This window comes from Mus pahari, chromosome 5 (genome assembly GCF_900095145.1).
Source record: "Mus pahari chromosome 5, PAHARI_EIJ_v1.1, whole genome shotgun sequence".
Taxonomy (NCBI): Eukaryota; Metazoa; Chordata; class Mammalia; order Rodentia; family Muridae; genus Mus; species Mus pahari.
In genome coordinates this window covers 52,630,436-52,656,717 of record NC_034594.1, presented here as the reverse complement: position 1 = coordinate 52,656,717, position 26,282 = coordinate 52,630,436, and the positions used below count along the sequence as shown (strand labels likewise).

General features: G+C 51.0%; 1 protein-coding gene across 7 annotated transcripts in view; it reads left to right on the top strand.

The window, feature by feature from the left end:
- Positions 1-26,282, top strand: part of Tns1 (tensin 1) — a 213,641-nt gene that overhangs the window by 38,581 nt on the left and 148,778 nt on the right. For 6 of the 7 annotated variants that reach the window (XM_021197450.2, XM_029539336.1, XM_029539335.1 and 3 more), the window contains exons 2-3: positions 6,927-7,041; positions 17,576-17,613. In XM_021197450.2, coding sequence (XP_021053109.1) covers positions 6,927-7,041; positions 17,576-17,613 — 153 coding nt within the window. Of the gene's footprint in view, positions 1-6,926; positions 7,042-17,386; positions 17,412-17,575; positions 17,614-26,282 lie in introns of those variants that run through there. The other variant, XM_029539345.1, reaches the window with a different exon arrangement.

Below are 26,282 nucleotides of genomic sequence, written 5' to 3'. Positions count from 1 at the left end.
CTCACTGAGGGCCTCTGGGGACACTCCAGTCAGAGATCACACTAATGGCAGGGCTTGGGGACTTGGGGACTTGGGGCACTGCCTTTGACAGACTAGAGTTTTTGTTGCATCTCTGCTCATCTACATGACCGGGACAGTTCCTCAGCCTCATGGAAGTCACTGTCACTGCGAGGGTTCAGGGAGGAAGCTGCTGCAGACTCTCCCTGTGGCACCTGGCCCTGCGTAGGGACCTCAGACTGTGTCCGTCTCTGTGACCTCCTGCTTCTGTAGCTGACTTCACTCAGGGAAGCAGAAGGTTTTAATGCAGCAGTACCAGGGACTAACTTGGGAAAGAGCCAGGGAGAGCGGAAGGAAGGGAGAGAAAGGGGTGAGGTGGAGAGGAGAGGTGAGATGAGGAGGGAGATGGAAATGGAGGTGTCAAGGGTGAGGGGAGAGAGAGAGAGAGAGAGAGAGAGAGAGAGAGAGAGAGAGAGAGAGAGATGGGGGAGGTGCAGTGGCCTAGGCTGGGTCTAAGCAGGTTCCCCTTGGGAGTTTTAACTGGCAAGCTTAAAGCCTCCAGGCAGGAGGCCTAGAAGGTTGCACTGGAGGGGATTTGGTTCCTGGATAGTTTTGTGCAGTCCAGGTGTGGTGAGAGGGTCAGGTTAGCTGGGCCAGCCAAATGGCAGTATGTTGCCAGGAAGATACTGAATAGAACAGTGATCAGGATGGCTCACACCGAGGAACCAAGCATGGGGGCGAGAGTTGGACCAGAACCTGGGACCAGGGCTTTTAGTGCTGCTTTTGTGTGAGAAAGCTGAACTTGTCTTTAAAATGGAGACCACAGGGTTGGAGATGTCCCTTAGTGGTAAAATGCTTGCCTAGAGTGTGGGAGCGTGTGAGATTCTGGGTTCAGTCCTCAGTACTGCTATTTTTTTTTTTAAATAATCAATTTATTTTTATTTTATGTGCATTAGTGTTTGGCCTGTATGAGTGTCTGTGTGAGGGTGTCAGATCCCATGTGGATGCTGAGATTTGAACCCGGGTCCTCTGGAAGGGCAGGCAGTGCTCTTAACCTCTGAACCATCTCACCAGCCCCAGTACTGCTAGGCATATAAAAAAGGCTACTGAGACATGGAATGCTAGCTCGGGCCTGCAATGGGTGGGCCTTGGATGGGGTCACGGCCTGTGTGGATTTGGGATGGACAATTAGGAGTGGGCAGTGGGCAGGGAGAGTGGATGGACACAGAGGATGAGTCTCCTTCCCGTGAGTGCCGGATGCTCCCTGGACTTCTTGGGGGAAACATTTGGGGGTGTCATGGCCCCTGCAGAGTTGAAATTGTTCTCCTGATGGTGTTACAAGGTCCTGGAAGCTATGACAACAGCCCTAGGCAGAAGTGACCAGGCTGAGAAGGGTCAGAGGCGGCAGCATTGAAAAGCGAGAGAGAGAGAGAGAGAGAGAGAGAGAGAGAGAGAGAGAGAGAGAGAGTCAGTCTGTGGAGAGAATTAGGAGGCAAAAGTCACGGGATCCGGCAACGAGCTGCTGAGAGGGTGGGGGGGGGGCAGGGAGGGACTGAGTGTGACTCAGAGTTTTCCACCAGGGTGACCAAGAACATGGGCAGGCCCTTAATTGGGGGCCCAAGAGGGAGGCAACTCTGTTGTCTGTGAAGGTGAGAAACGGAGGAAGAAGCCTGAGAGCAGGCACCAAGACTCCCCGACTAAGGGTGAGGGGACCTTGGTCACAGGGAGAGGGTAAAACCTATCTCAGCTTTTGGCCATCCCATCTCCCAGGCTGCCCAGATTTCTGGCTAGAAGACTTATGTCCTTTTCTGGCCACCCAGAACTGTTTAGCCCCAGAGGAGTGCAGAACTGGGGGAGGGGGGGTGTTTCTCACAGTGGGTGGACCCCTTTAGCACACAGCCCTTTGCCTCTTTGCCCCCTCAAGGAAGGGAGTTGCCTGCAAGCAGCTCTTCCCAACCAGGACCATGGCCTGGCTAGAGCCCCTGATGGTCCAGCCAGTTGTGCCACACCCTCTGGCTGGCTGAATGGAGAGAGGGAAGGGCTGAGATGGGCCAAGGCCTTAGGCTTTGAAAGCCCTCTGCTGCTGGGGCTTAAGGGCTGGGGAGCAGGGCTTCCAGCTGGAACGCTTCCCTGCTCTTTGCTCTGACTCTGGCTCACAGGGAGGTGGGACAGTGCTGGAGCCACCAGGACACCCCTCCCTTCATTGTGGCCATGTCTCCTGCCTCTGGGCTTGCCTGTTAATCCAGGGAAGGCAGGGCCTGGCTGTGCCCCATGTGGCTGTCTGCCGCCTGTCAGGAAAGCGGCAATCATTGTCCTAACAAGCCACCGTCCTCGGATGGCACTGCACGTTTTATGGGTTTGTGGGCTTTATGGGGCTCACTCTCATCCTCTGCCTGGACCTGGGGAACAATCTCAGATGGGTGAGCAGGGCAGGGTGAGCCAGACTCAAAACACCAGCCTACTCTTGTAGCAAGCTCTGACTCTGGTCTGTAGGGTTGAGACATCCTTGGGTATCAGAGGGAGGAGGTGGGTACCCTAAACCGTCTCCGCTACCATCCTGTGGCATTAGAATCCACATGTTGAACCTCACTGCAGCATCCCTGGATACTCTACTTCCTAGTGTGGGAAGCTGAGGCCTGCTTCTTATTGCGGATGATGGAGCCGACTTTTCCTCCCACAGATTTTTATAGTCTGTCCTTAGGGGGCTAACGTGTCCTCATATTCTCTGCTCCCCACAGCTGTCAGCACGCCCCCTCCGCAGCTCGAAGCTTCGCCTTGTACTGAGGACTTGGGTCCAGAGATGGTTGTCAATGCACTCAGGGCTACACAGCCCAGTGTATTCCTGTTCTTCCATCAGAGCTGGATGAGGGGAAAAGTCACCCAGAACTGCTTAGAGGAGGTCAGAGTCCTGGAACCACCCATTAGCTCTCTGGGTCCACTGTGGGCAAGTTTATAAACTCAGGTTTTCCAGGGCAGTCCCAGGCATGAGTCTGGATAGTCTCTCAACAGCCTGGATGGTGTGTCACTTGCCCCCTTCCTGCCCACTAGGCTGTAGGGACTCCTACTGTGCCCTGGGGGAAAGGACTTTTCTCTAGGCTTTGGGGAAAGGGGTGGACTTGCAGGTATAGGGAGGGGGAGTTTTGGAAGGTTAGCTAGAATGTCAAATTCTGTTTCTTTAAGTGGGGAGGGAGAAAGAGGCCGGGGACTTCCTGCCTGCCTCCCTCACATCGCTCTCCAACTGGACTGCAAGTTCCCTCTCTGTTCCACCTCCCACCCCACGCCATGACTGGGTTCCCTCCCCTGGGGATGTCTGACAAAATTGACCAGGAAATCTGATAACCAAATTCTGAGATGAGAAAGTGGGAGGAGAGACAGCAGACTGGAAAGGGATGGAGGGTCCTACCCTCACTGAACCCAGGCAGTAGCTGTCTGGAATGGGAGACCCCTGGCTGGAGCTGGGGGGGGGTGTCTTCAGGACCGGCTCAGGGAGTGCTGCTGCTCAGTATGACCACCAGGAGGCTCTGCTGGCGCCTCTTTTTTTTACCTCTGCTCTGGACTTGTCTTTCCTCTTGCCTTTCACCTAGCCTGCCTGGCTGTCTTTGATTTCAAAACAGTCTTAAGCTTCAGGAGGGTTGCAAACACGGCGCAAAGACCTTTTCCTCCTGAACTTTGGGGGAGTGAGTTGCTGCCCCCAACTGCACTTTGAATACCTCCCTGACCTCATGAGGACTCCGTTTCAGGGGACACAGAGGCCAGCGTCAGAGGTCGATGGCATGAAGATGCCACTGCCATCTAATTCTCAGACACTATGGTGTCTCACTGGGTGTCCCTGAGACGTCCTTAAGGCCACCACAAACATCTAGTTCAGAATCAGCCACTGCTTTTTAGCTGCCTTGCCTGGAGCCACCTCCCGTCTGGGAATCTCTGCCTTCCCGTGACTTTCGTGACCTTGTCACTTGTGAAGGCTCCGGGCCACTTCAGTTTGTAGACTGTGCCTCCGCTTGAGTCAGTCTGATGTTTCCTTTTGATTGGATTCAGGTTGTGGCTTTTGGCAGGACTGTCACTCTCTGACACTCTGTACTTGGTCAGCAGTCCCACGGGTACGACTTCCATTCATCTCGTCCCGGGTGACAGTAACTTACTTTGATCACTTGATTGGCATCTGTCCGGGAAACCTAGCTCCCACTTTATTTTTGAGACAGGTTCAGGTCTGTCTCTGGCTGACCTTGAACTCAGGCTGTTGGGATTACCGGTGTGCCTCCAAACCCCGTTTCATCCTTTGTGACTTATAGGTACAACGTGGGGAGGAGCTTTGAGACTCCATTCTGTTTTTAGCCACCTTTTTGATTTCCTCGTTTATTATTTGCCGCACAATGAGCTCTTTGAAGCCACGGCTATCATTGTGTCCCGAGTCTCAGCTCTTCCCTGAGGTGGCCTTTGGGAGCTCCTGGGTCCTTCTGTCTGTCCCTCTTTGTTTCCGGGTTCCCTCTTAGCTGTGTGCCTCTATTCATGCTTGCCCTCTGTGTACTTGGGGCTTGTGCCTTTCTTCTTCTCTGCCCTTATCTGGACTGCTCTGTCTGCTCTCTGTGGCTTGTCTCATTCTCAGACGGCTTCCTCCTCCTCCCTCTGTCTATTTCTTCCTGTCTCTTTGGCTTGCTGCCTCTGACCCAGTCTCTTATTGCCTGCATTTCTCTGTGTTTTGGTAACACCCAGAACCTCCTCCGTGTTGTCAGACAAGAGCCCGTGTTTGCTTAGTGTGTGGGCCACTCTTCCTCCTCCAAGCCAAGTTGTTTCCTCTGACCCTGGCTCAGAGCTGGGAGGCTCAGGGACAAGGTGTGTGATGAGATCCCTCTGCACACTGCAATGTCCATGACCTGGCCTCAGTGTGTGCCCAGAAAGGGCTCCAGCTGAGCCTGTTCCCTGGAGAGTTCCTGTAGAGGCGGGACCAATGTCAGGATAGGGAGTGCTTCCTCGAGGAGTCCCCAGGGTGGGAGACTCCGTAGTCTATGTGTGGGAATGACCTGTATAGTGGGCCATGCCTGTGCAGGGCTTTATGGTCTAGAGCAGTGGTTCTCAACTTTCCTAATGCTGCAACCCTTTAATACAGTTCCTCATATCTTGGTGACCCCCCCAACCATAAAATTATTTTTGTTGCTACTCCATAACTGTAATTTGGCACTGTTATGGATCATAAGGTAAGTATTTGTATTTTCTGACGGTCTTAAGTGATGCCTGTGTAAAGGTCATTTGACCCCTCAAAGGGGTCTCGACTCCCAGGTTGAGAACCCTTGGTCTAGAGTAGTGTTCTCTTGTGTGGCTACAAAAGACTGACTGTCGGAGCTTGGCGAGTATGTGATTGTAGTGCTGTCTGGAGGGGAAATGTGTGTGTGTGTGTGTGTGTGTGTGTGTGTGTGTGAAAGAGAGAGAGAGAGAGAGAGAGAGAGAGAGAGAGAGAGAGAGAGAGAGAGAGAGCTGCTGGCCTAGGTACACGTGGCAGGTCAGATGGAAGAAGAACACTCCAACCTGTTGCTTTTCTCACACAATTGGTGGTGTAGTTTCAAGAAGGAATTTGTCTCATGAGTTGTGGTACATGCTGTGACCCCAGCACCCCGGGGACAGGAGGCTGGGTGGAGGCAGAAGGATCCTGTCTTCCAGGGCTACAAGGGGAGATCTAGGCTCAAAGAAATCAAACAAACAGGAAATTTAACACTATATTTTCACAAGAGTAGGCAGCACGGCATACAGTTAGCATATTCTTCTGGGTTTGGCCCCCAGAATATTTGCTCTCTCTCTCTCTCTCTCTAAAGATTTATTTATATATTTTATGTATATAAGTATACTGTCGCTGTCTTCAGAAGCACCAGAAGAGGGCGTCAGATCTCAATATGGATGGTTGAGAGCCACCATGTGGTTACTGGGAATTGAACTCAGGACCTTTGGAAGAGCAGTCAGTGCTCTTAACCTCTGAGCCATCTCTCCAGCCCGAATATTTTCATAGTATAAAGAATAGGAAATAAAAATGAAGGCAGCAGGACCCTCAGACTAGGGTGAATGGTAAGTCTGAAGACAGGGAAATGGCATGCTGGAATGTAGGCTACAGGGATGCTGGGCCACCAGTGGAACAGATAAATACATTTACTGCACTCACACCTGGAATGCTACATAGCCATGAAGCAGAAGGAATGGCTGTGTTGCATCAGAACATGCACATGTTTCACGAGAGACCCTGCACAGTAGGTTACAGACTAATAACTCCATCTGTACAGAGCATACAATCCCATGAAGCAATTTGCTGCTAAGGGAGGTCCCAGAAGTTCAGGACTGTGTATGGTTGGTGTGTAGAAGGCACATATGGGCTATGTGGTTGGTATGTAGAAGGTGTCCAGGGCTTGGGGTTGGTGTAGGAGGTTTTAACTGGGAGGAGTCATGCAATAGCCATTGGAACATAGTTACACGAGGTGCACTGGGTACGTTGTAGCAAGTAATATTCTTTTGGTGTGTATGTTTTGTAATGGCTGGGAAGCAGATCCAGGATCTTACACCAGATAGGCAAGTGCCAGGCCACTCAGTGTTAGCTCTGCCCAATGAAGATGCACATTTAAACGTAGTCACTTACCTGCAGTTTAATTTGTACCCTAAAGTACCAAAGTGAATATGAAGAGAAACATGAATGGAAGCCATGGAGGGTGAGCCCTGCCTGGGTGCTAGAGTCTGCCGTCACTGTCTGCGTCCTGTCTACTGGTACTCCTAGTCTGGGAGCCTGCGATGACTGTCCCATCAGCCCTATACTGTCCTTAGGCACTTTCTTCCTACCAGGGTACCTGCCTTGTTTTTTTTTCCTGTCTGGCCAGTTTTTCCTCCTCTGCCCTTGCCTCCTTTCCTGGACCCCAGTATTCACCTGATTGACCTCTGGGCCTTTCTTCCCACAGCCAGAAGACCTGGAGGCCCCCAAGACCCACCACTTCAAGGTGAAGGCCTTCAAGAAAGTGAAGCCCTGTGGCATCTGCAGGCAGGCCATCACTCGGGAAGGCTGTGTTTGCAAAGGTGCGTGGTTGATGGGACCCAGGGCATGTTGTTGTTGTTGTTGTTGGACTGGTCTGGTTTGGGGCATGTGGGGTCTCTGCTGAGCATGTGTGCCCATCTCTTATCTGTTGGAAGACACTGAACACCTAGCTAGGTGACAAGCACGTGGAGTGTGTGATGACGTGGCAGTGGATGGCATGGTGGTTGTGTGAAGGTGATAGGCCTAATGTGGATGGTAACCAGGTAGCATAGGAAGGTCTGTGTGTAGGATGTGGCCAAGTGGGAATGGCAATGGTCGGGGTGGGGGAGTCTAGTGGCAGGTGATGAAAGTCATGCGGGTGCCATGGAGATCATGTGTTTGAGAGATATGATAGGGGCTGAAGAGATGGCTCAGTGGTTAAGAGCACCAGCTGCTCTTCTGATGGTCCTGAGTTCAAATCTCAGCAACCACATGGTGGCTCACAATCATCTGTAATGAGATCTGACGCCCTCTTCTGGTGCATCTGAAGATAGCTACAGTGTACTTTCATATAATAATAAATCTTAAAAAGAAAGAAAGAAAGAAAGATATGATAGCACTGGGTGGTGGTACATACACCCTTAATCCCAGCACTCAGGAGGCAGGGCAAGCGGATCCCTGAGCTCCCTAAGTTCAAGGATAGCCTGGTCTAGAGAGTGAGTTCCAAGTCAGCCAAAGAAATCCTGTCTTGAAAAACCAACCAACCCAGGTACGGCAGTGTGGAAGGTACCAGAAGGGGCATGCTTGCCGTGTGGAAGGCTTGTGGCTAGTACATGGGAAATGTGTAGTCAGAGTATGGAAAGTGCATGGTTGGTGCATGGAAGAAACATGACTGGCGTGTGCCTGCCCCTGCCCCCCACTCCCCGGCCCCCAGTGCAAAGAAGTCGAGCCACTGTCCTCTATTTCTGGTGTTTGGGTTGACTTTAAACAGCCCCAAATCCCAGTGGGCTAACTGGGCTCTCCCACTCACTGATGTGCTTTTTGAAGGGTCTCTGTGTCCCAGAGAGGACCATCTTGTCACAGATCCTGAAGGGCAGCCAGCCCAGAGTGGGGCTTTCGGGATTTGAACTCTGGAGGGGTCAAGGCAAAGCAGTTGGGTATGGAGGTAGGACAGTTTGACTAGAGAGCTGTGGAGTGTGTGTGTGTGTGTGTGTGTGTGTGTGTGTGTGTGTGTGTGTGTCTGTCTGTCTGTCTGTCTGTCTGTCTGTCTGTCTGTCTGTCTGTCTCCAGGAAATGCCTGAATGGCCAAAGGCATTGCTGTCCATACTCACCTAGCCTTGATCTAGGCAACAAAATGCTTGCAATACCCAAATCAGCCACAGGGAGTCGCCTTTCTCCCAAGAGATCTGGCAGGGGCTCCACAAGGGACCTGGGGGAGAGAGTTTAGACTTCTTATTTTGATTATATAACAGCCTCCATCCCGCCCTGTCCTGTACCTTCACGTCATATAAATTCATTTCTGTCTCCTCTTGCTCTTCTCTTTCTTCCTCCTGGAGTCTTCCCCTCACCCGAGAGGCAGGAACAGTGAGAGAGGGAGTCCTAGGGTTTGGAGTGTGACTGGGCACATCTCTGGCTAGTTTCTTTTGACTTTTAAATATCTGTGTCTGGCATCCCTGATGACTTGGTCCATGTGTCCTGGCTCACAGGGCATCTGACTCCCATGTGCCTGGGTGCCCCCAGTTTCACCCTGAACCTCGAGGCTGAGGAAAGCCTGGACTGTAGGCCAGACACTCCTCTGGGTGTCAGGACCCGGCCTCAGAAGACCTAGGGAGCAGCCCGGCAAGGAGGTGGGAGGATGACTCTGGGCTGGGCCACAGGAGACTCAGCAGGAGGGGCTAGGTCTGCCTGGTGGGAGGATGGGGAGGAAGAAGAAGAGGAGGAGGAGGGAGAGGAAGAGGAAGAGGGGGAGGAAGAGGAGGGGGAGGAGGGGACCAAGTCTGCTGTGAGGTCCAAGAGTTGTGGAGGTGTGAAGTGAGCAGACCATCTTATCTGCCTATCCACACTGCTCTCCACTCATCTGTCATCCATCTTCTCCATCTGTCCATCTGTTCTGTTGTCTGCCATCCATCCACCCAGTCCATCCATCCATCCATCCATCCATCCATCCATCCATCCATCCAATGTTCATTCATCTACTCCATATTTTTCTGCTCACCCATCCATCCACTATTCATTTTACTTATAGATTCATCCACTTTATCCTGTTGGTTCATCCATCTATCTATCTATCCATCCACCCATCTACCCACCCACCCATCTATCTATCCATCCATCCATCCATCCATCCATCCATCCATCCACCCATCCATCCATCTATCCATTGATCCACACAGCCAGGACTACCAGATATGGATGCACAACCTGTTTCCTAGCAGAGGGGCCATGGTTACCAAGTCCTTGTATGGCTTCTGGGACGCAAGGGAATGAAGAAAAGGCAGGAACATATATATACAGAGAGACAGAGAAGTTGGGACGCAGTGAACTAGGTTCTCTGATAGAGAAACTGCCATAGCTCAGTAGTTTAGTGTGTTTATTAGACAGCTGAACAGTGAGTGGGGTTAGTGTATACCTCTGAACGAGGAGGCAAGTTTAGCTGGTCTCTGTAGGAGTTGTCTCTGTAGGGGGGCAATCTTCGGGCTGTAAATGTTTTGGTGGTTGGGAGAGAAAGCTACAGTGTATATTTTCTGCATGCTGTCAACATTCACAGGCAGACCAGAGGAAGACTTTGAGGTCCCTCTGAGCCCCACCCCAGTGGGGGAGGCCTCGAGGGGCTTTGCCAGTTTCCTATGGGTCTGAGACTTTGGTGCCCTTGACGTCACTGTAGCTGTGTCAACAGCACAATTCATCCTGGGCTTGCTCTACTCCCTACACATGGTGAACTTTCATTCTTTGTCATTAGAGCATAACCCGTGTTTTCTGGGCCCTCTCAATCTTTGAGTCTTGACCTCACAGAGTGTGAGTCTGGTCCATTCGCTGGAGGCCTTGGGTGGCTGGGGTATAGACTATCAGCATCTGGGACCCTGTCTCCACAGGGCCCTTCTACTGCCAGGAGGAAGCCCTGGTTCTGCAGAGATTGGCTATCACTTGCTTTCTCGTTGTCTAGTCCTCCAGCTCCACCCGTGTCCCCCCTCCTCCCCACCCTGCACTTGGCATTCCTGCAGCGGAAGTAGGCAGGAGGGAATCACAAAACCTTCAGTGAGAGCCTGAAACACAAAAAACAGACTAGAGGTGGAAGGAAGGCTAGATCTCTGGGTGGACAGAAGGATGGATGGATAGATGGATGGATGGATGGATGGAATGATGGATGGATGGAATGTTGGATGGAATGATGGATGGAATAATGGATGGAAGTGTGGATTGTAGGTATGTATTGAGTATAAGATGGTGGATGGAAGGATACATAGGTGAATCAGTAGATATATAGATGGGAACACAACAATTGACTTAGGAACTGGATCATGTGACAATGGGGGTTTGGCAAGTTTTGCTGAGGGCCATTAGGTTGGAGACTTGGGGACACGTCTTGCAGGTCAAGTTGAAGCACAGGGTTCTGGCCAAGTTTCTCTTGCTAGGGGAGCCCAGTCACTTCTTCTTCGGTGTTCAGCAGGTTGGACAAGGCTCATCCACACCTCAGAGGGTAACAAGCCCTGCTTAGAGGCTATCTTAGTTAGGGTTTCATTGCCGTGAAGAGACATCACAACCAAGGCAACTTTTATAAACGTTTAATTGGGGTTGGCTTACAGTTTCAGAGGTTCAGTCCATTATCATCATGGCGGGGAACATGACAGCATGCAGGCAGACATGGTGCTGGAGAAGGAACTGAGAATTCTACATCTTGATCCAAAGGCAGCCAGAAGAGACTGAAATCCACTGGGTGGAGTTGGAGCACATAAAGGAGACCTCAAAGTCCACACCCATAGCAAGGCACTTCTTCCAACAAGGCCACACCTCCCAAAAGTCCCACTCCCCATTGGCCAAGCACTCAAACACATGTGTCTATGGGAGCGGGGCAAACATTTAAATCACTACAGAGTCCATTACTAACTTAAAATGTCAATCTTGTTTCAAAAACACCTTACAGAAACACTTAGGATAGTGTTTGAGCAAACATCTGTGCACTGTGGCCTTTGCATACCTCTAGACCTGAGCCATGGGCAGGGCTCACTGAACAGATGGGTGACCCGGTGGCTGGGGAAGAGCCAAGGCCTGGGGTGGTTATGGCCAGGTCAGGTGCACACTGCATTTTCTGACCCAAGTTCTAGAGGAAAAGGCCATTTAGATCCCAACAATGTGGTTTCCTGTGTTCCCAAGGCAGGAAGCCACCCCAGCCCAGAGCTCTACAGCCCAGATGAGACAGAGCAGGCCACGGGAGGGGTTGGGGTGCAGCTCCCCAGGATGACATGATCAAACGCTCTTACTACAGGGGCTCTGTTCCTTCAGGACCATGCTGGCCAGGTTAGGCAGGGAAGGACTTCCTGGAGCTTTAAGCCAGGAGGCAGTCTTCAGTGTCTCACTTCAGGGATCTGGCACAGGAAGGCATCGTGGGTAGATCTATGGCTTTGGTGCCCTCCAAGGATCTGGGGTGTCATAGTTGACCAGGTGCTATCTTTCTCAAGAGTCTGAGGGAATCTGGAGCCTGGAGACAGGGCAGGTTTTACTCTACATCTCAGTGCCTCAAAGGAGATTAGAGAACTGTATCCCAGGAGGTTGGGAGGCTGCCAACCCCCAGGCTATCTTTCCAGGGCTGGAATGAGACGTCCCCTTCTTGGATCGAGAGGGGTGGTCGCTACTGATGTGGGTTATCTGATTGTACTACTGTACTGAATTACTCAGACCGTCATTTGCAAACAACAGACACTGGTTGCTAAAGTTCTAGGCCACGAAGGCGCTAGTCCTGATACCCAGGGAAGGGCCTGCTTTGCTTCCACTAGCGCTCCCAGCTGCTGCATGCCCCAGGGGGGCCACCAGGGGGCAGCACCGTGCGGGTGGAAGGCAGGAGCCTCTCAGCACTGTCACAATAGACTTGGGTTCCAGCACAGGTATCCAGCAGGGACACATTCAAACCACAGTGCTGGGACAGACCAGCACGGGTGAAGCAGGCTGTCAGAGCTGGGACAGGGCCAGGGCCCATCTGATCTGGCCTCCTAAGGCCAGGAGTAAGGCAGGTGGATGAGTGGCTCACCCTGGGCATGGGGGTGAGGGGTGGGGGGTGGGGACTCTGGCCCCTGGAGAGCTCAGGTGACAACTGCAGTGCCCTGGGCATTCTAAGGAAACATTGTAAACTTTGAGCCATCAAGAGTAATGGTGACACGCTCATGCCTTTAATCTCAGCGCTCAGAGGCAGAGTTCCAGGCCAGCCTGGTCTATAGAGTGAGTTCTAGGACAGCCATGGCTATGCAATAAAACTCCATCTTGAAAGCAAAGCAAAACAAAACAAAGAAAAACAAAACAAAATTGAGCCACCTAACTATGAGGGTACAGTCCTGTGAATCTTGCAAGCTGCCTGTAAGAGCAACAGTCTGAGACCAGAGAGGGTAGTGACTTGCTCAGTGGTCACACAGCAAAACGAAAATGGTTAGGACAGGAACCCAAGTGTCCTTGTAATAGCTAGGGCCAAGTGATGAAGATCCCGTTGACTACAGAGGTCTGAACACGCGGGAGTCTTTCTGTTCTCTGCACTGCTTTCCAGTGTTTCAGTTTCCCAAGGCCAGTTTTGGTTCAAAACTACGAGAGAAAGTTCCAGAAACAATTCCTTAGTTTGAGATGCTTTTTGTGACTGTGCATTGCTATGCTCTATTGTTGTTATATTCTTACTGTATCCAAATTATTAACTAAATGATATCACAAGCATTTGCAAATAAGAAAAGGCACAGTATTCACCTGCTATGCCTGCTCTGTGTACCCCTCCCCTCCAATGCCAGTCCTACCTCAGGGGCTTTAGCTGGGGACAATCCTAACTGGAAGTTTGCACATTTACTGAACCTGTCTATGTTAGTAGTGGTGTACATAAAGCAGCAATTGAGCAGACCCCCCCCCCTTCTACTGCAGGGAAGCAGCTATGTGTGTGTGTGTGTGTGTGTGTGTGTGTGTGTGTGTGTGTGGTGACTCTTTACAGGAGGTAGGGACCATCTATGAATGAATAATTATCCAGGGGATAATTATCCAGAGGGGCATTTTGAACTGGGTCTTGAAGCAAATATATGAGTTCGCCATTCCAGACTTGTTCCTTGCAGACTCAAAGGCCCATATGGGGAAGTTGTTACGGCAGGAACAGATCCTCTGGGGAAACTGACTGGGATGGACGCTAGACTGGGCTGTAGAGAGGAGTTGGTTCTAAATAGGAACGTGGTGTATAATCTGTGTGCCCTTGCCTATACCGCAGCCATGAAGCAAAGAGAGAGTTGGGAAGGAGCAGCGTCCCTGTATCGCACTCAGGGATCTAATCTCACCCTAGGCCTGGTTCCTCGAACTTTTGCTCCTGTGTCAGAGCATCAATGGGCAGCAGGAGGAAGCACTGGTTTTTTCTTGTGGTTTCAAAGGTGTTAGTCCATTGTGCTGGCGTGGGGTGGGGGTGGGGAGACATGGCCGGGCAGAGCAGCTCTGCTCATGCTAGCCAGGAGGAGGTAGGGAGGGACACCAGCCTATGGTGTCTGCTTTTTCTCTTTTCTCACCTGTATTCCATCTCTTCCCCATGGGCTAGGGTACCCGCATTCCCCCTTCCTCTCTGGAAGAATAGACAGTCTCAGAGGTATGCTTGAATGACCTCTGGCGCTTCTCAGTCAAATCAAGTTGTCAATAAAAATTAGCCAGCTCAAGGCCTAACTCTTATGGCTTCAGCCTTTCCCTATAACACCATGTGTTAATGACTACGGCTTTAAAATACAAGCTTGCTGAGCACTTGGCCTGATAGCGGGGAGGTGGAGAGGGTGGCGATGGCGGCGGGGGTGGTGATGGTGGTGGTGGTTGTGTGAATAGTCAAGATTACTCAAACCAAGACTGGAGAAATGGCTCAGCGGTTAAGAGCCCTGGTTGCTTTTCCAGAGGACCTAGGTTCAATTCCCAGCACCCACATAGGAGCTCCCAACCGTTTCTAACTCCAGTTCCAAGGGATCCAACTGCCTCTTCTTGCCTGGAAAAGCAACCAGGGATACACTTGATGCACAGACATGCATTTGGATATCAATACACATAAAATAAATAATTAATAATAAAAAAGATTACACAAACCAGCCCTATCAGTATAGTGTGTGTGTGTGTGTGTGTGTGTGTGTGTGTGTGTGGTGGGGTGGGGGTGGGGTTAGCAGAGGGTGTGAGTCCCCCTCAGAGTTGGCTGTCACACTTCCTTTCTGCAGCATCCTGAACATTTCATTGGTCTTAGAGAGGCCAGCAGCAAGGTATGGCCAAACCTTGAATGACATCAGGAGAGAGAGAGAGAGAGAGAGAGAGAGAGAGAGAGAGAGAGAGAGAGAGAGAGAGAGAGTTTAGACAGCAGGACCACTGTCCCCAGTGAAGACCAAAGACAGATGGCCAAGAATGTGAAGGAGGCTCCTATGGAGGACACAGAACTCAGTGGAACTGGGGACAGGTGCTCTGAAGTGGAGTACCATGTCTGGGGACCTAGTCCTATGTCCTGAGCTTATGCCTCTGAGGTGGGGTAGGGATAGTCACATGCAGGGAGCATGCCACATTTAGTGCAGGGAGCTCTGGGCTGCTGTCTTGCAGTCAATGGACTGCACGTCTCCACTTGAGGACACTCACTGAGTGTCTAACCATTGAGAGACTCCTATGGTCCTACAACAAGGTACTGCTAAGGGTGCCTACCACAGTGAATGCTGGAACCATCCCAGACAGCGGTCATCAAGTCACCACGCGGAGACCTGCCTGGGCAAAGGGAACTCTTCTATCACATATGTGCCTGTTTCTGGATCACAGGAGGGTCTGTCTGCCCGGGCCTTGGATGACTTATGAGCTCAAGCATCTGGTGCAGGCAGATGGCTCAGCTGGGAACCACCTAGAGTGACTTCAGATTGTGGACTGGTTAGACAAGGAGATGACGGGGGTACCAGAAAGACTGAAGGAAGCCCACACTAATGTGCGCAGACTGGAACGCCCTTTATGAAGAGACAGCCTTGAGTGGATTCCACCAGCTAAGAGGGATGGAACTCACTAAGGACTGGGGATGAGGGAGTGAGTTCCAGACTGTCAGAACAGCATGTACAAAGGCCCCAAGGGAGGAGAGAGAGCTTCTTGCATCCTGAGAATGTCAGAAATGTGGATACTGGAAGAAGACAGAGTCCTAGTCCCCCGACATGTCCCTCATGTCCAGATTAGGGGTTGAGAGGCCCAGAGGACTCAAGATGCTGTTGGTTGAATGTGAGGTGAGGGTGGGGCTCATAGTTCAGGGAAAGACTGAGTGTGGGAGAGGATTAAATGATGGGGTGGGGGGGCAGAGAGCCATGGGGAGATTTTTCAGTAGGTCTAATTCAGTAGACACTTATTCTTTCAACGTTCGGTTGATTCTTTGTGAGCTTCACACCATGCACCGCAGTCCCATTCATTTCCCCATCCCCTCATGTCCGCCCTCCACCCCTGTAACCTCTCCCTCAAAAGAAAATAAAAGCAAGCAAACAAAACAAGACATAGTATAGAGCATCTCATCCTGGAAGCTGTAGTTTGTTACAGCAGGTCCCACAGTCTACCCCTCTGTCCACCCATCTTCACTTGCAAATGTTCATTGCGATGAGTCACTGGTCTGATTCGAGATTCTGGCTTCTGTGACACCATCAATCCTGGATCCTAATCAGGACTCCTCCTGGTTGTCCCGTGTCATGGACATCCTGCTGATTTGGGACAGCCTGCTCACCTGATCCAAGAGTTCACAATTGATGTAGATTTGGGGGTGGGCCAACTCAAAGCCCTGCATCTGGGCCCCAGGTGACAGCTGAGCTGGTCACCCTGCTGGCTTTCCCTTCTCTGCACCACTAAGGCAAGCTCTCTGGCATTGCTCAGCCTAGCCCACTCAATGCCACTACTGACAGGAGGCAGGGTCAGCGCTCCTGCTATCCTTGGCCAGCTTACCCATACCCAGAGTCAGCTCTGCTGTGTTGCCTAGTTGGGGCACGGGTCAGTGGATACCTATGAAACTCTTACTGTGTACCAGGTACAGGAACGATGGGGTGGGACCAGCGGTGGTGAGTGTGTCTATCTGTAGTCTATGGCCAGCAGTGGGGGTGGGGTGGTGGGGGTGGGGGTAGGGGGTGTTCCGGGCTCGAGAAAACTGAACTGAGATTTTTCTCAGTCCTAAGATCCCTGTCCCAAGGGAGGCAGGAGGGTGGAAGGGAGGGAGCTGTCAGAGTGGGGAGCCAAGCTCAGGGACTCTGTAAAAAGGCAAAGACGAGCGGGATGTGGATGGCACGGTAAGGCATATGTGCCTACAGGTGATGGCCCAGAGCTGCTCTGTGGGCTGCCAGGGCTGGCACAGACAGCCTTGCTCAGTCCCTGTTGAGTCACATGATCTGAGCTGGGCCAGGACAGGGTGCCAGTGACCAAGGTGGCATCCAGGTTCTACCTTGCTGGCCTGGCTGGATGTGGGGTGCTCCAGAGCCTCTATGACTGTGGAGGGGGCCTCTGAACCTCTATCCCCCCCGCCTCCCTTCCGGCCCGACTGCTAAGAGCGGGTAGCTGAAGCTGGTAGGGGTGAGGTAGGACCAACATTATAGGAGCAGCTGAGACTTGATTTAGGGTGTTCTCTTGCCTGCTGTCCCGTTTCTGTAACCACCGACTGGGCCCTCCTGTCCCAGTCAACCTAAAGACCAGGAGACCCAAATCAACCCAGAGCTCAGGTCAGAGACCCTCAGCCACCCCTGGGAAGGGCTCCTGGAACCTCCAACAAGTGCCCTGGGGGGTGGGGCAGCTGAACAGGGGACATTCCTGGCTTCTGGAACCTGATAGGAAATTTGATTCCAGCTTCTGTGGTGGGAGGGAGAGCAAGTTCTCTGAGTGCGTTTGTGTGTGTGTGTGTGTGTGTGTGTGTGTGTGTGTATACTAACATGCAGGAAGGAACTGTGTGTGTGTGTGCGCACATGTGTCCTGTGCCACAGATCCCAGGGTCTCTGCAGCATGGGTGTGTGTGAAGCTCCCAGCATGGTGTGTGTGTGTGTGTGTGTGTGTGTGTAGGGGAGGGAGGGGGAGGTCCCAAATTCTGTGTGTGCCCGCGGGTGTGCCCGGGCCTCTGGCCTAGGGGAGTGCACGTGTGACAGGCCCGCCTGCTGTTGGGTGTGAGGGGAGAGGCCCCTCGCTCCTCTATGCCGCTGGCATTGGGCCTGGGTCCCTGCCACCTCAGCCTGGCGGGGCTCCAGCGGACGCCCTCGGGGTAAGCACCGGGCTCCCCGTTCTTTCTCCCCACAGTCCCCCCTCCCTCCTCCTTGTTCCCCCTCCCCCTGGCGGGCGTGGAGTGCCGGGGTGGGAGGAGATTGCGCCTGAGTTTCCATTTCATACCTCGCGGCTAAAAACTTTCTTTCTGTCTCGCTCCCACAGTCTGCAGCTTCTCCTGTCATCGGAAATGCCAGGCCAAGGTAAGGGGCAGCGGGCCGGTCGGGGTAGGGGCGGGGTAGGGCGGGCAGCATAGCTGCTCTTTGTTTATGCAAGGCGCGGAGCAAGTGTCAAGGTGAAGGCCAAGGCCGCGGAAGCGCTGGGGGTCGAGGGGTCGCCATGCATTGCCTGCATGGCCCCACTCCGCCTGCCTGGGGTAGCCTGGTCCGCTGCTTGACAGAGAGTGGGGGCGGGGCCGTGGAATCGTCTGACACGGTGCTACCCATTCTTCATGGGCCAGCTCTTCATTCGGGTGCTGAGTTTCTCTAGTGTTTCCTGGCAGGTCGTGCAGGATAGGGAAACTGAGGCAAGAAGACGGGAGCGATTGCTGGGCCCTGTTTGCTCAAACGTCTTCTCGACCTGGGCAGAGGGTGGTGGGTCAGCTTTGTGGAGTAATGGGGTGTAGGGAGGTGGAGGGTGGGGGTGTCATGAGTCTGCAAGGAAACTGCTGGCAGGTGGCTCGGTTCTGTGGGCGGGGTTCAAGACCTAGATAGAACTCTCCCTGCTCTTCCCCAGCCCTGCCCCCCTCCCTGACTTTCCACTGTCCTTGCTTTGTAAACTTGACCTCTGGCAGGAGCCCAGGTGAGAGGGCCATGGAGTCTTCAGCAGGGAAGTTAGGCTCAGCATTCGTGCCTAACTTTCCCTTCCCGTCCCCTCCTCCCCGGGCTTTATTTTTTGTTAGTTGAGTGATGTTAGGCATGTTAAGGCTCTAACTGAAGCCTCTTCATCCCAAGGATATGGGGATAACAGCTCCAAAGCGTTGTGAGTGTTAGGTGAATTAAAGACTAAGCGCTCAGCTAGGTGCTAACGCACCAGAAGCGCTCAAACAAACAAACAAACAAACCAAAACAAACAAAAACCTGGTACCCAGGAGCAAGCAGGGCCTGGTTGGGAGGTGAAGGGGCCTTTGATGGAATGTCAGGTGGTCTGCCCCTCCTGTGAGATCCTGAATATGCTGTGAGCACTCCCTGACTGTACACTCCTGGTTGCAAAGACCCCGTGTCTTGCAATAGGAATACAGGCTATCCGTCTGGGTCGGCTTATCTTTGGGGGTAGTATGTGTTTCCCCTTCCCCCCATTTCCCTCTTTGTTCAGTTCATCTGGGACAGAGTTCTCAATCTTTAACCCTGGAACGTTCCAAATGGATTGCTCTTCCTGCACCTTCCCGTATTGGTGTTTCTCAGCAGAACTGGACATTTGTGCTCTGCAGTAGGCCTAAGCTTCAGAAAGTGTGCCCGGTGTGTGCGATGTCGTATTTTAATCCTGTAATCCTGCGGGTCAGAAGATGGTGTTGCTTTACAGTTGGAGAAACTGAGTCACCAAAAAGTGTGGGTATAGTTCCTCTGTCATAGCCTTTTGTGCCCCGCCGGTTGTCCTTTCCTGTCCTCTGGGAAGTTTCTCCCTCCTAACCTGCATTTCCCTTTTAGTACCCAACTCTTTAGTATCCATGCAGGAGACACATGAAGAGGCTTGGGTGATAGATTTACTATCAATGAAAAGTTAGTTGGGGGTGGGGGGTTGGCGGCTTAGAAAGATGTGACAGACAGATTCTCACCTGTGCTGGGGGGGGGTGCAGGTACCCCAAGCCTGTATTGATCCGGCATTGCACAGCCAAGGAGACCAGCTAGAAAAGGGAGGAGCTGGGCAGGGCGCCTCCATACAGATGGAGCTTTTCATAGGATTTTCCTCTATAGGAAGTGGAACCTCCTGGCAGTGTGTACTCCACCCAGCTGGCAAGAGTCTCCCCAAACCACAGCTCTTGCTGCAGCCCTGCCTCTTCCTCTGGCTGGGAAGCCGAGCTCTGTACTGTGAGTTTGTAGCTAGATCAGCTTGATGGACATCTCCTCCATCCCCTGCTTCTAGAGGGTTCACCAAGCAACTGGCCAGCCCTCTCCATGTACAGGACACTGCTCTGAGGCAGCAGAGAAGAGGATCAGGCAGGATTAGCCCAGCATGAGATCTTAGAGGAGTTATGTCACATGGGACCCAGAAGATGTCCCTGGTACTGAAGGAAGAGAAGCGCAAATGCAAAGGCCTTGGGGTGAGGGGAGCTTGCAGGAAGGCCCAGCTCAGGCTGGAGAGTTTAGAACACTAGAAACTGGACTGGGCTACCACTGTGAGAGGCTGTGTTGTTCAGGGGCAAGGGCAGGCTCAGAAGCTGCTAGTGGTAATCACCCAAGACTATCCGGTGTCCTGGCTGCCGTATGACATTCAGAATCATGGAGCGGTGGCGAGCAAGGAGCCGACTGGGGTGCCTTTCAAGGTCCAGAGCCTTGCTAGTGGGTGGGATCCTGGGTGTGAGAGGGAATGGCTGACTCATAGGTCCTTGGCCAGAGTGACTGGGGACATGTGGCTTCATTTACTGAGTAGAGGAAGTGTGGGAGAAGGTTCCTTGAAAGCACTGCGGGGATTTTCCTTTGTTTTGTGTCTTTTTCCATTTTTCTCCCTTCTCTCCATCGGGGAGTTTTCTTGCTGGTTCTTAATTCGTGCCTCTGAGAGTGTTCCTGTAGTACGAACCCATGCTTGGATGAGGATGGGGCATGGATATACAGTAATATAATGTAGCAAGCCTCCCTAAATTTAGATCAAAGCAGGAAAAAAAAAAACCCCATTTGTGTTTCACACTGTTTCAGAGGGTCTGGAGCCTGAGAAGGGCTGGTCAGCTGTAGGCACAGAAGCTGAAGACCAACATTGTCTCCATCACAACATTGTCTCCACCACAACATTGTCTCCATCACTACTATCCATATCAGAGACTGAACCCAGGGCCTCAAACATGCCAAACAAGCACACAACCACTGAGCTACATCCCTAGTCTCTTGCTACTTTTCTTTGAGATAGGGCTGGCTGTTAAGGCACACCTGCAACTCTGTTGTAGCCCAGGCTGGCTTTAAGCTTACCATCCCCCTGGCTTAACTTATAGAGTAGCTAAGATGGCAGGCATGTACCTGGGAACAAAGGTCCATGAGGGATACTGAGATTCAAACTATATCAGAAGCTGGCCTCAGCTGTCCAGAGAAAAGGACCAGGTTCCCGTAGGCTGCCTGAGTGGCAGAGTACATTATCATATTCTCTTACCAGCTGCTGCATAGGATTCCCCAACATGCAAGATACTTTCATTCATTTTCACAGCCTGGGAGGTGGGTGGGGCCCACAGTAACCCTATTTTTTTTTTTTAAGATTTATTTATTTATTATATGTAAGTACACTGTAGTTGTCTTCAGACATTCCAGAAGAGGGCATCAGATCTTGTTATGGATGGATGTGAGCCACCATGTGGTTGCTGGGATTTGAACTCCAGACCTTCGGAAGAGCAGTCGGGTGCTCTTACCCACTGAGCCATCTCACCAGCCCCAGTGACCCTATTTTACATACCCACCATTGAAACCTAGCAAGGGTGTCCAGTGGGGCTCTAGTATTTCTGTACAGTGGGCTTGTACCAGGGTTGACCAGGTGAGAGGAGACCGAAGAATGAAGGCAAGCAAGAGAAACAAGGATTTGGGAGAGAAGGGACTGGAATCTCAGTATGGTTCCTGCCAACTCCTTTTCCAGTTCCTGTAGATGCCAATTCTCCCACAGCCCCTCACCCTCGTGCCTCTTGGGGTTATTACCTGCACCCCCTTTTTCCTCTGCTGTTGAGGATTTTAAATAAACAGCCAACATTTGCTTCCTACTCTTTTTTAAAATTTTATTTTTATATGTATGGTGTTTTGCCTGCCCATATGTCTGGGCACTACTTGCCTGCCTGCTGTCTGGAGGCTGGAAGAAGGAGTTGGAGCCCCTGGAACTGGAGTCAAAGCCAGTTGGTCAAAGTCCACCTTGGGACTTGAACGCAGATCCTGTAGAAACTCAGCCAATGTTCTTAACCACAGAGCCTCTCTCCAGCCCTGCATCTCCTCTATGGTAGATTTCCTCTCTGTTGTTCTCTTTGCCCCCTGCTTTCTCATGTTACAACCTCTCTTATATTTGTATGTTGCTATTTTAACTATGGTTTTAGAGTTACAGAGTTGCAGAGGCATTGCAGGGGGTTACAGAATATTGAACCCAGGTTCCCTGATCCTCTGATGGACTTGTAAGCAGAACCTTGCTGTCCTATGGCTCCAGATCAGCTCATGGCTTCTCCTAGAAGAACACTCTTGGTCCCCTGTAGGTCAGATGGAGTTTTATGAAAGGAGTAGGGCCTGGGTGCACCAGCGCTGGACGGCTGACATTTCTCACCTGGTTGCTTCCCTTAAGTTTTCTTCTGTGTTTGGGTCAGGCCCAGGAGGGGAAAAGACCACACCAGTGACTTGGTCTCCTCCTCAGTTGTGATGGTTTGTATATACTCAGCCCAGGGAGTGGCACTATTAGAAGGTGTGGCCCTGTTGGAGTAGATGTGTCACTGTGGGTGTGGGCTTTAAGACCCTCCTTCTAGCTGCCTGCAAGTCAGTATTCTGCTAGCAGCCTTCAGATGAAGATGTAGAGCTCTCAGCTCCTGCCTTACCATGCCTGCCTAGATGCTGCCATGCTCCTGCCTTGATAACTGACTGAACCTCTGAACCTGTAAGCCAGCTCTAATTAAACGTTCTTTTTAAGAGTTGCTTTGGTCATGGTGTCTGTTCACAGCAGTAAAACTCTAACTAAGACACCGGTATACAGAGGGCTCCAGTTTCATGTTTAAGCTCCAAAGGAAAACATAATCCCATAAGGAACCTGCTTTCACTGCAGCCACACCTTTGATGCTAGGGTCCTCATTAACATACTCACAGCCTTCCTTGTAGTTGGGTTGGAGGAACCAATTCCCCAGCAACCAAGAATAAGTCTCTGAATGTCTCTCAACCCATTTCCTCTTCTGTAACATGCCTATTATTATGGTACCTATATTGTGGGGGTCTTACGAATACTGAGAGTGATAACCCAACTAGAGTGCCAAGCTCAAAATATAGATCTCAAGAAGTTATGAATACTGATTCCCTTTAGTTTATTCTTCCTATTGTCTCTTACCTCATGTAACGGGGAGGGGATATGAGAGCACTGCTGGCTGAGACGATGATGTCAAGACTAGACATTTGCACACGTGCTATCTCCTCTCACCTCTCCCTGTCATCAGGGAAGATCAAGGTCATTGCATACACCACTGTAGTGTGGCTTTGACTGTTTGCCTACCGGTGACACCTAATGAACATAGCTGTCATGGCTTGAGATCTTGTATGGATGTTGGAATCACCTGGACACTTTAACATACACTTGGCTGTGCTCTGCATGGTGTGCGTGGGTACTGGGGTTCCTAAACAGGGGCCAATGGTGGCAGGGTTGGTTCTAGCCAAGCTTGGGGTGGCTTTTTAGCAGTTTTGCTCTGAGGTGTTTGCCAGCGAGAAATAAAAGCATTTCTGCATGGTGAGGAGTGTACAGATGGTGAAGCCATGAGAGACCCAAACTGGGAAAACTCATATTTTGCAGCTGTGAACAATGGGTGAAGAAATGGTAATGCAGTCTGCAGAGTCAAATTCCTGGGTCTTAAGACGTCACGGACTTAGGCTGGGGATGTGGCTTGGTTGGGAGAATGCTTGCCTAACGCAGGAAGCCCTGGATTCTAGCCCCTGCGTCTCATAAACCAGATATAGTGGTGCATACTTGTGATCTCAGCACTGTGGGGGTGGAGGAAGGAGGATCAGGCATCCAGCATGTCTTTATTTACATAGCGAGGTTGGGGCTACAGGATGCTCTCTTTCTTTTCTCTCTCTTTTTAAAGAAGATTCATTCATTTATTTTATGTCTAAGACATACCAGAAGAGGGCATCAGATAACATCACAGATGGCTGTGAGCCACCCTGTGGTTGCTGGGAATTGAACTCAGGACCTCTGGAAGAGCAGCCGATGCTCTTAACCACTGGGTCATCTCTCCAGCCCATGTTACCCTTTTTCAAAACAAACAAACGAAGGCATGGATGAGTCTTACACACAGGGGCATAGAGGAGACCCAGAGACTTGGCCCTGACTGAGAGAAACTGAACCTAGAAAGTGTGCACACAACTTGGATGATTTGTTTTCTATAGATGGGCAGGATTCCAATGATAAGGACTATCCCAGTTGATACTGGGAGCAGGAGGTTGGGGAAGAGGCCAGCTGATAGCATGGAGAGTGTGTGGGCAAGCAGAACTCCTTAGCTATCGAGCTGCACAGATACCTGTCAAATATCTTGAACCCAGGAGGTGGAGTCAGGAGGATTGTAAGTTCTCAGAAATCCAAGCCAGGGGGGGGGGGCGGGGCGGGGCGGGGCGGATAGCTCAGCCAGCAGTGTGCTTGATACACAAACATGGGGCCCTGAGTTCAGACTGTCATGTATTTCTAACCCCGATGCTGGGAGATAGAGGCCGATGGATCCGAACAGCTCCCGGGCCAGCCGGTCTAGCCAACAGGCAAGTGCTAGGTTCAATAAGAGACTTGTCTCAAGAACGTTAAGCTGAAGAAATGACCAAAGAAGACAACTTCTGCTTCTCAAAGCCTATTGATAAGTATCTCAAGTATTGATTTTCAAATACTGGAACAGCCTTGTCTTCCTGAGATGAATCTCCTTTGGCAGTGGTATATAACTCTTCTTATATGTCATTGGATGAGATCTGCCAGTGTTTGGATGAGGATTTTGCATCTATATTTATGAGAGATTGGGCTCTTGTTTAATTTTCTTACAATATCTTTGTCTGGTTTGAGCAACGAGATGAAACTGGCCTCAGAGTGGAGTGAGACTTTTTCTCTGCATTCTGGTAGCTGCTTTTTATAGTTTTGATTTTGTAATGTTTTTAAAACAGGGTCCCACTATGTTGCCCAGGCTATCCCAGAATTCAAGAGCACTTCACCTACCCACCCACCCATCTATCCGCCATCTACCATCTCAGCCTTCCAAGTAACTGGAATTACAAATGTGTGCCACTGTACCTGGCTTTTCTTTTCTTTTTGGAAGTGTTTGCAGATCATTGATATTGATTAGTCTTTAGATGTTTGGTAGAATTTATGTATTATGCCATTTGTGTCTGGATTTTTCTTTGTACCTAAAGTTTTTATTGCTCATTCAATTGATATGTTGAAGGGACTACTCAACCTTTCTATTTCTTTTTGGGTCAGATTTGGTAGTTCGGACCCACTGATGGGTCCGAACTTTCTAGGAAATCTATCTATTCCGTTGCAGTGCTCCTTTATTTATTTATTTATTTATTTATTTATTTATTTATTTATTTATTTATTTATCTTTTCTTTTTTGTGGGGTCACTTACAATGTCATTTTTTTTTCCATTTCTGATTCTGGCCATTTGCACCTTCTTTTCTTTCTTTTCTTTTCCTTCCTTCCCCCTCTCTCTTTCTCTCTCTCTCCTTCCTTCCTTCCTTCCTTCCTTCCTTCCTTCCTTCCTTCCTTCCTTCCTTCCTTCTTTTCCCCTCCTTCTTCTTCCTCCCCTCCCCCATCTCTAGTCATGCTGGCTACAGATTTATCAATTTCCTTCATCATTTAAAAGAACCCACTCCCCCTACACACACACCTTTACAGGATTTTCCACTGTGATGCCATGTATCGAGTGTCCTTGCACATTGACTTGCCATTCTGGAAGTACCACACATAAAGCAGGTGTGTGACCAGTCCTTGAAGAGAAATCCGTGCAGCAGCCACACAGCTGAAAGGAAGGGAAGATGCATCCGGTGCAGGTCCTAGTGTTGGCTCCAGAGCTCAGCGGCTCTCACTGTACAGGGGACCTCTCTGTTGCATGTGCAGTCTGTACCATCTGTGGCTAGACTCCATGACTAAGGGAAAAGTTATGGTCCAGTGCTCCCCTCTTGTCAGCCTCAGCAGCCCCTTCCATCTTGTTTAGCATACCACTTTGTCTGGGACAGGGGTCCGAAGTACTGTCTGCTACCCGCAGTGACTCTGATCCTAGGTCTCCTGATAGCACCTGAGCAGCCCACAGTGTAGCCCCGGGAGAGTGCTCACCTCTGCTGGTTCTCAGGAAGCTCTGTGCAGCACTGGCTACTGCTCTCTAGGTACCTGCTTTGCCTGTGGGAGGGGTCCAAGGAGAGGTGAGTCTTAAGCCCTTGCCTCCCTGTTATCTGAAAGAGTTGCAAGAAGTTGTTTCTGTTCTCTCTTTCCCTGCTTTCTCGGGTTCTTTCTGAGGTAACAGAGTTTAGTGTGTGTGTGTGTGTGTGTGTGTGTGTGTGTGTGTGTGTGTGTAGAGGTAACATAGGCTTGGAGTGTGTTACATGTAACATACCCTCCCCATCCACAAGGGCAAGGTCAGGGGAGAAAGTTATACTGAGCCCCAACTGACATCTCACTTTTCTTAATTGTAATTCCCAAAGCACTAATTTCCTTTAGTACGGGGAGGCATTTCTGACTCTGGACTGTGTAAACATCACATGGTAGTTCAAAAGTCAGAGAAGGTGGGAGGGAGGACACAGAGCAGAGGGAGATGGGAGATGGAGGACTGGAGGCCAGAAGAGGGAGGAGGAGGATCATGGGAGGCACAAGCCATAGCAGATTTTCTGAGGGAGCGCAGGTCAGCACGGCCCCACAGTGGGGTGTAGGGAAGGTTGAGGTGTGTAGTGGGAGGTAGCGAGCAGAAGCGTACTTAGGGCCCACTCCACAGCAGTCTCCCGAGGCTTTTGGTGGGCCTCCATTCCCTGGGCATGG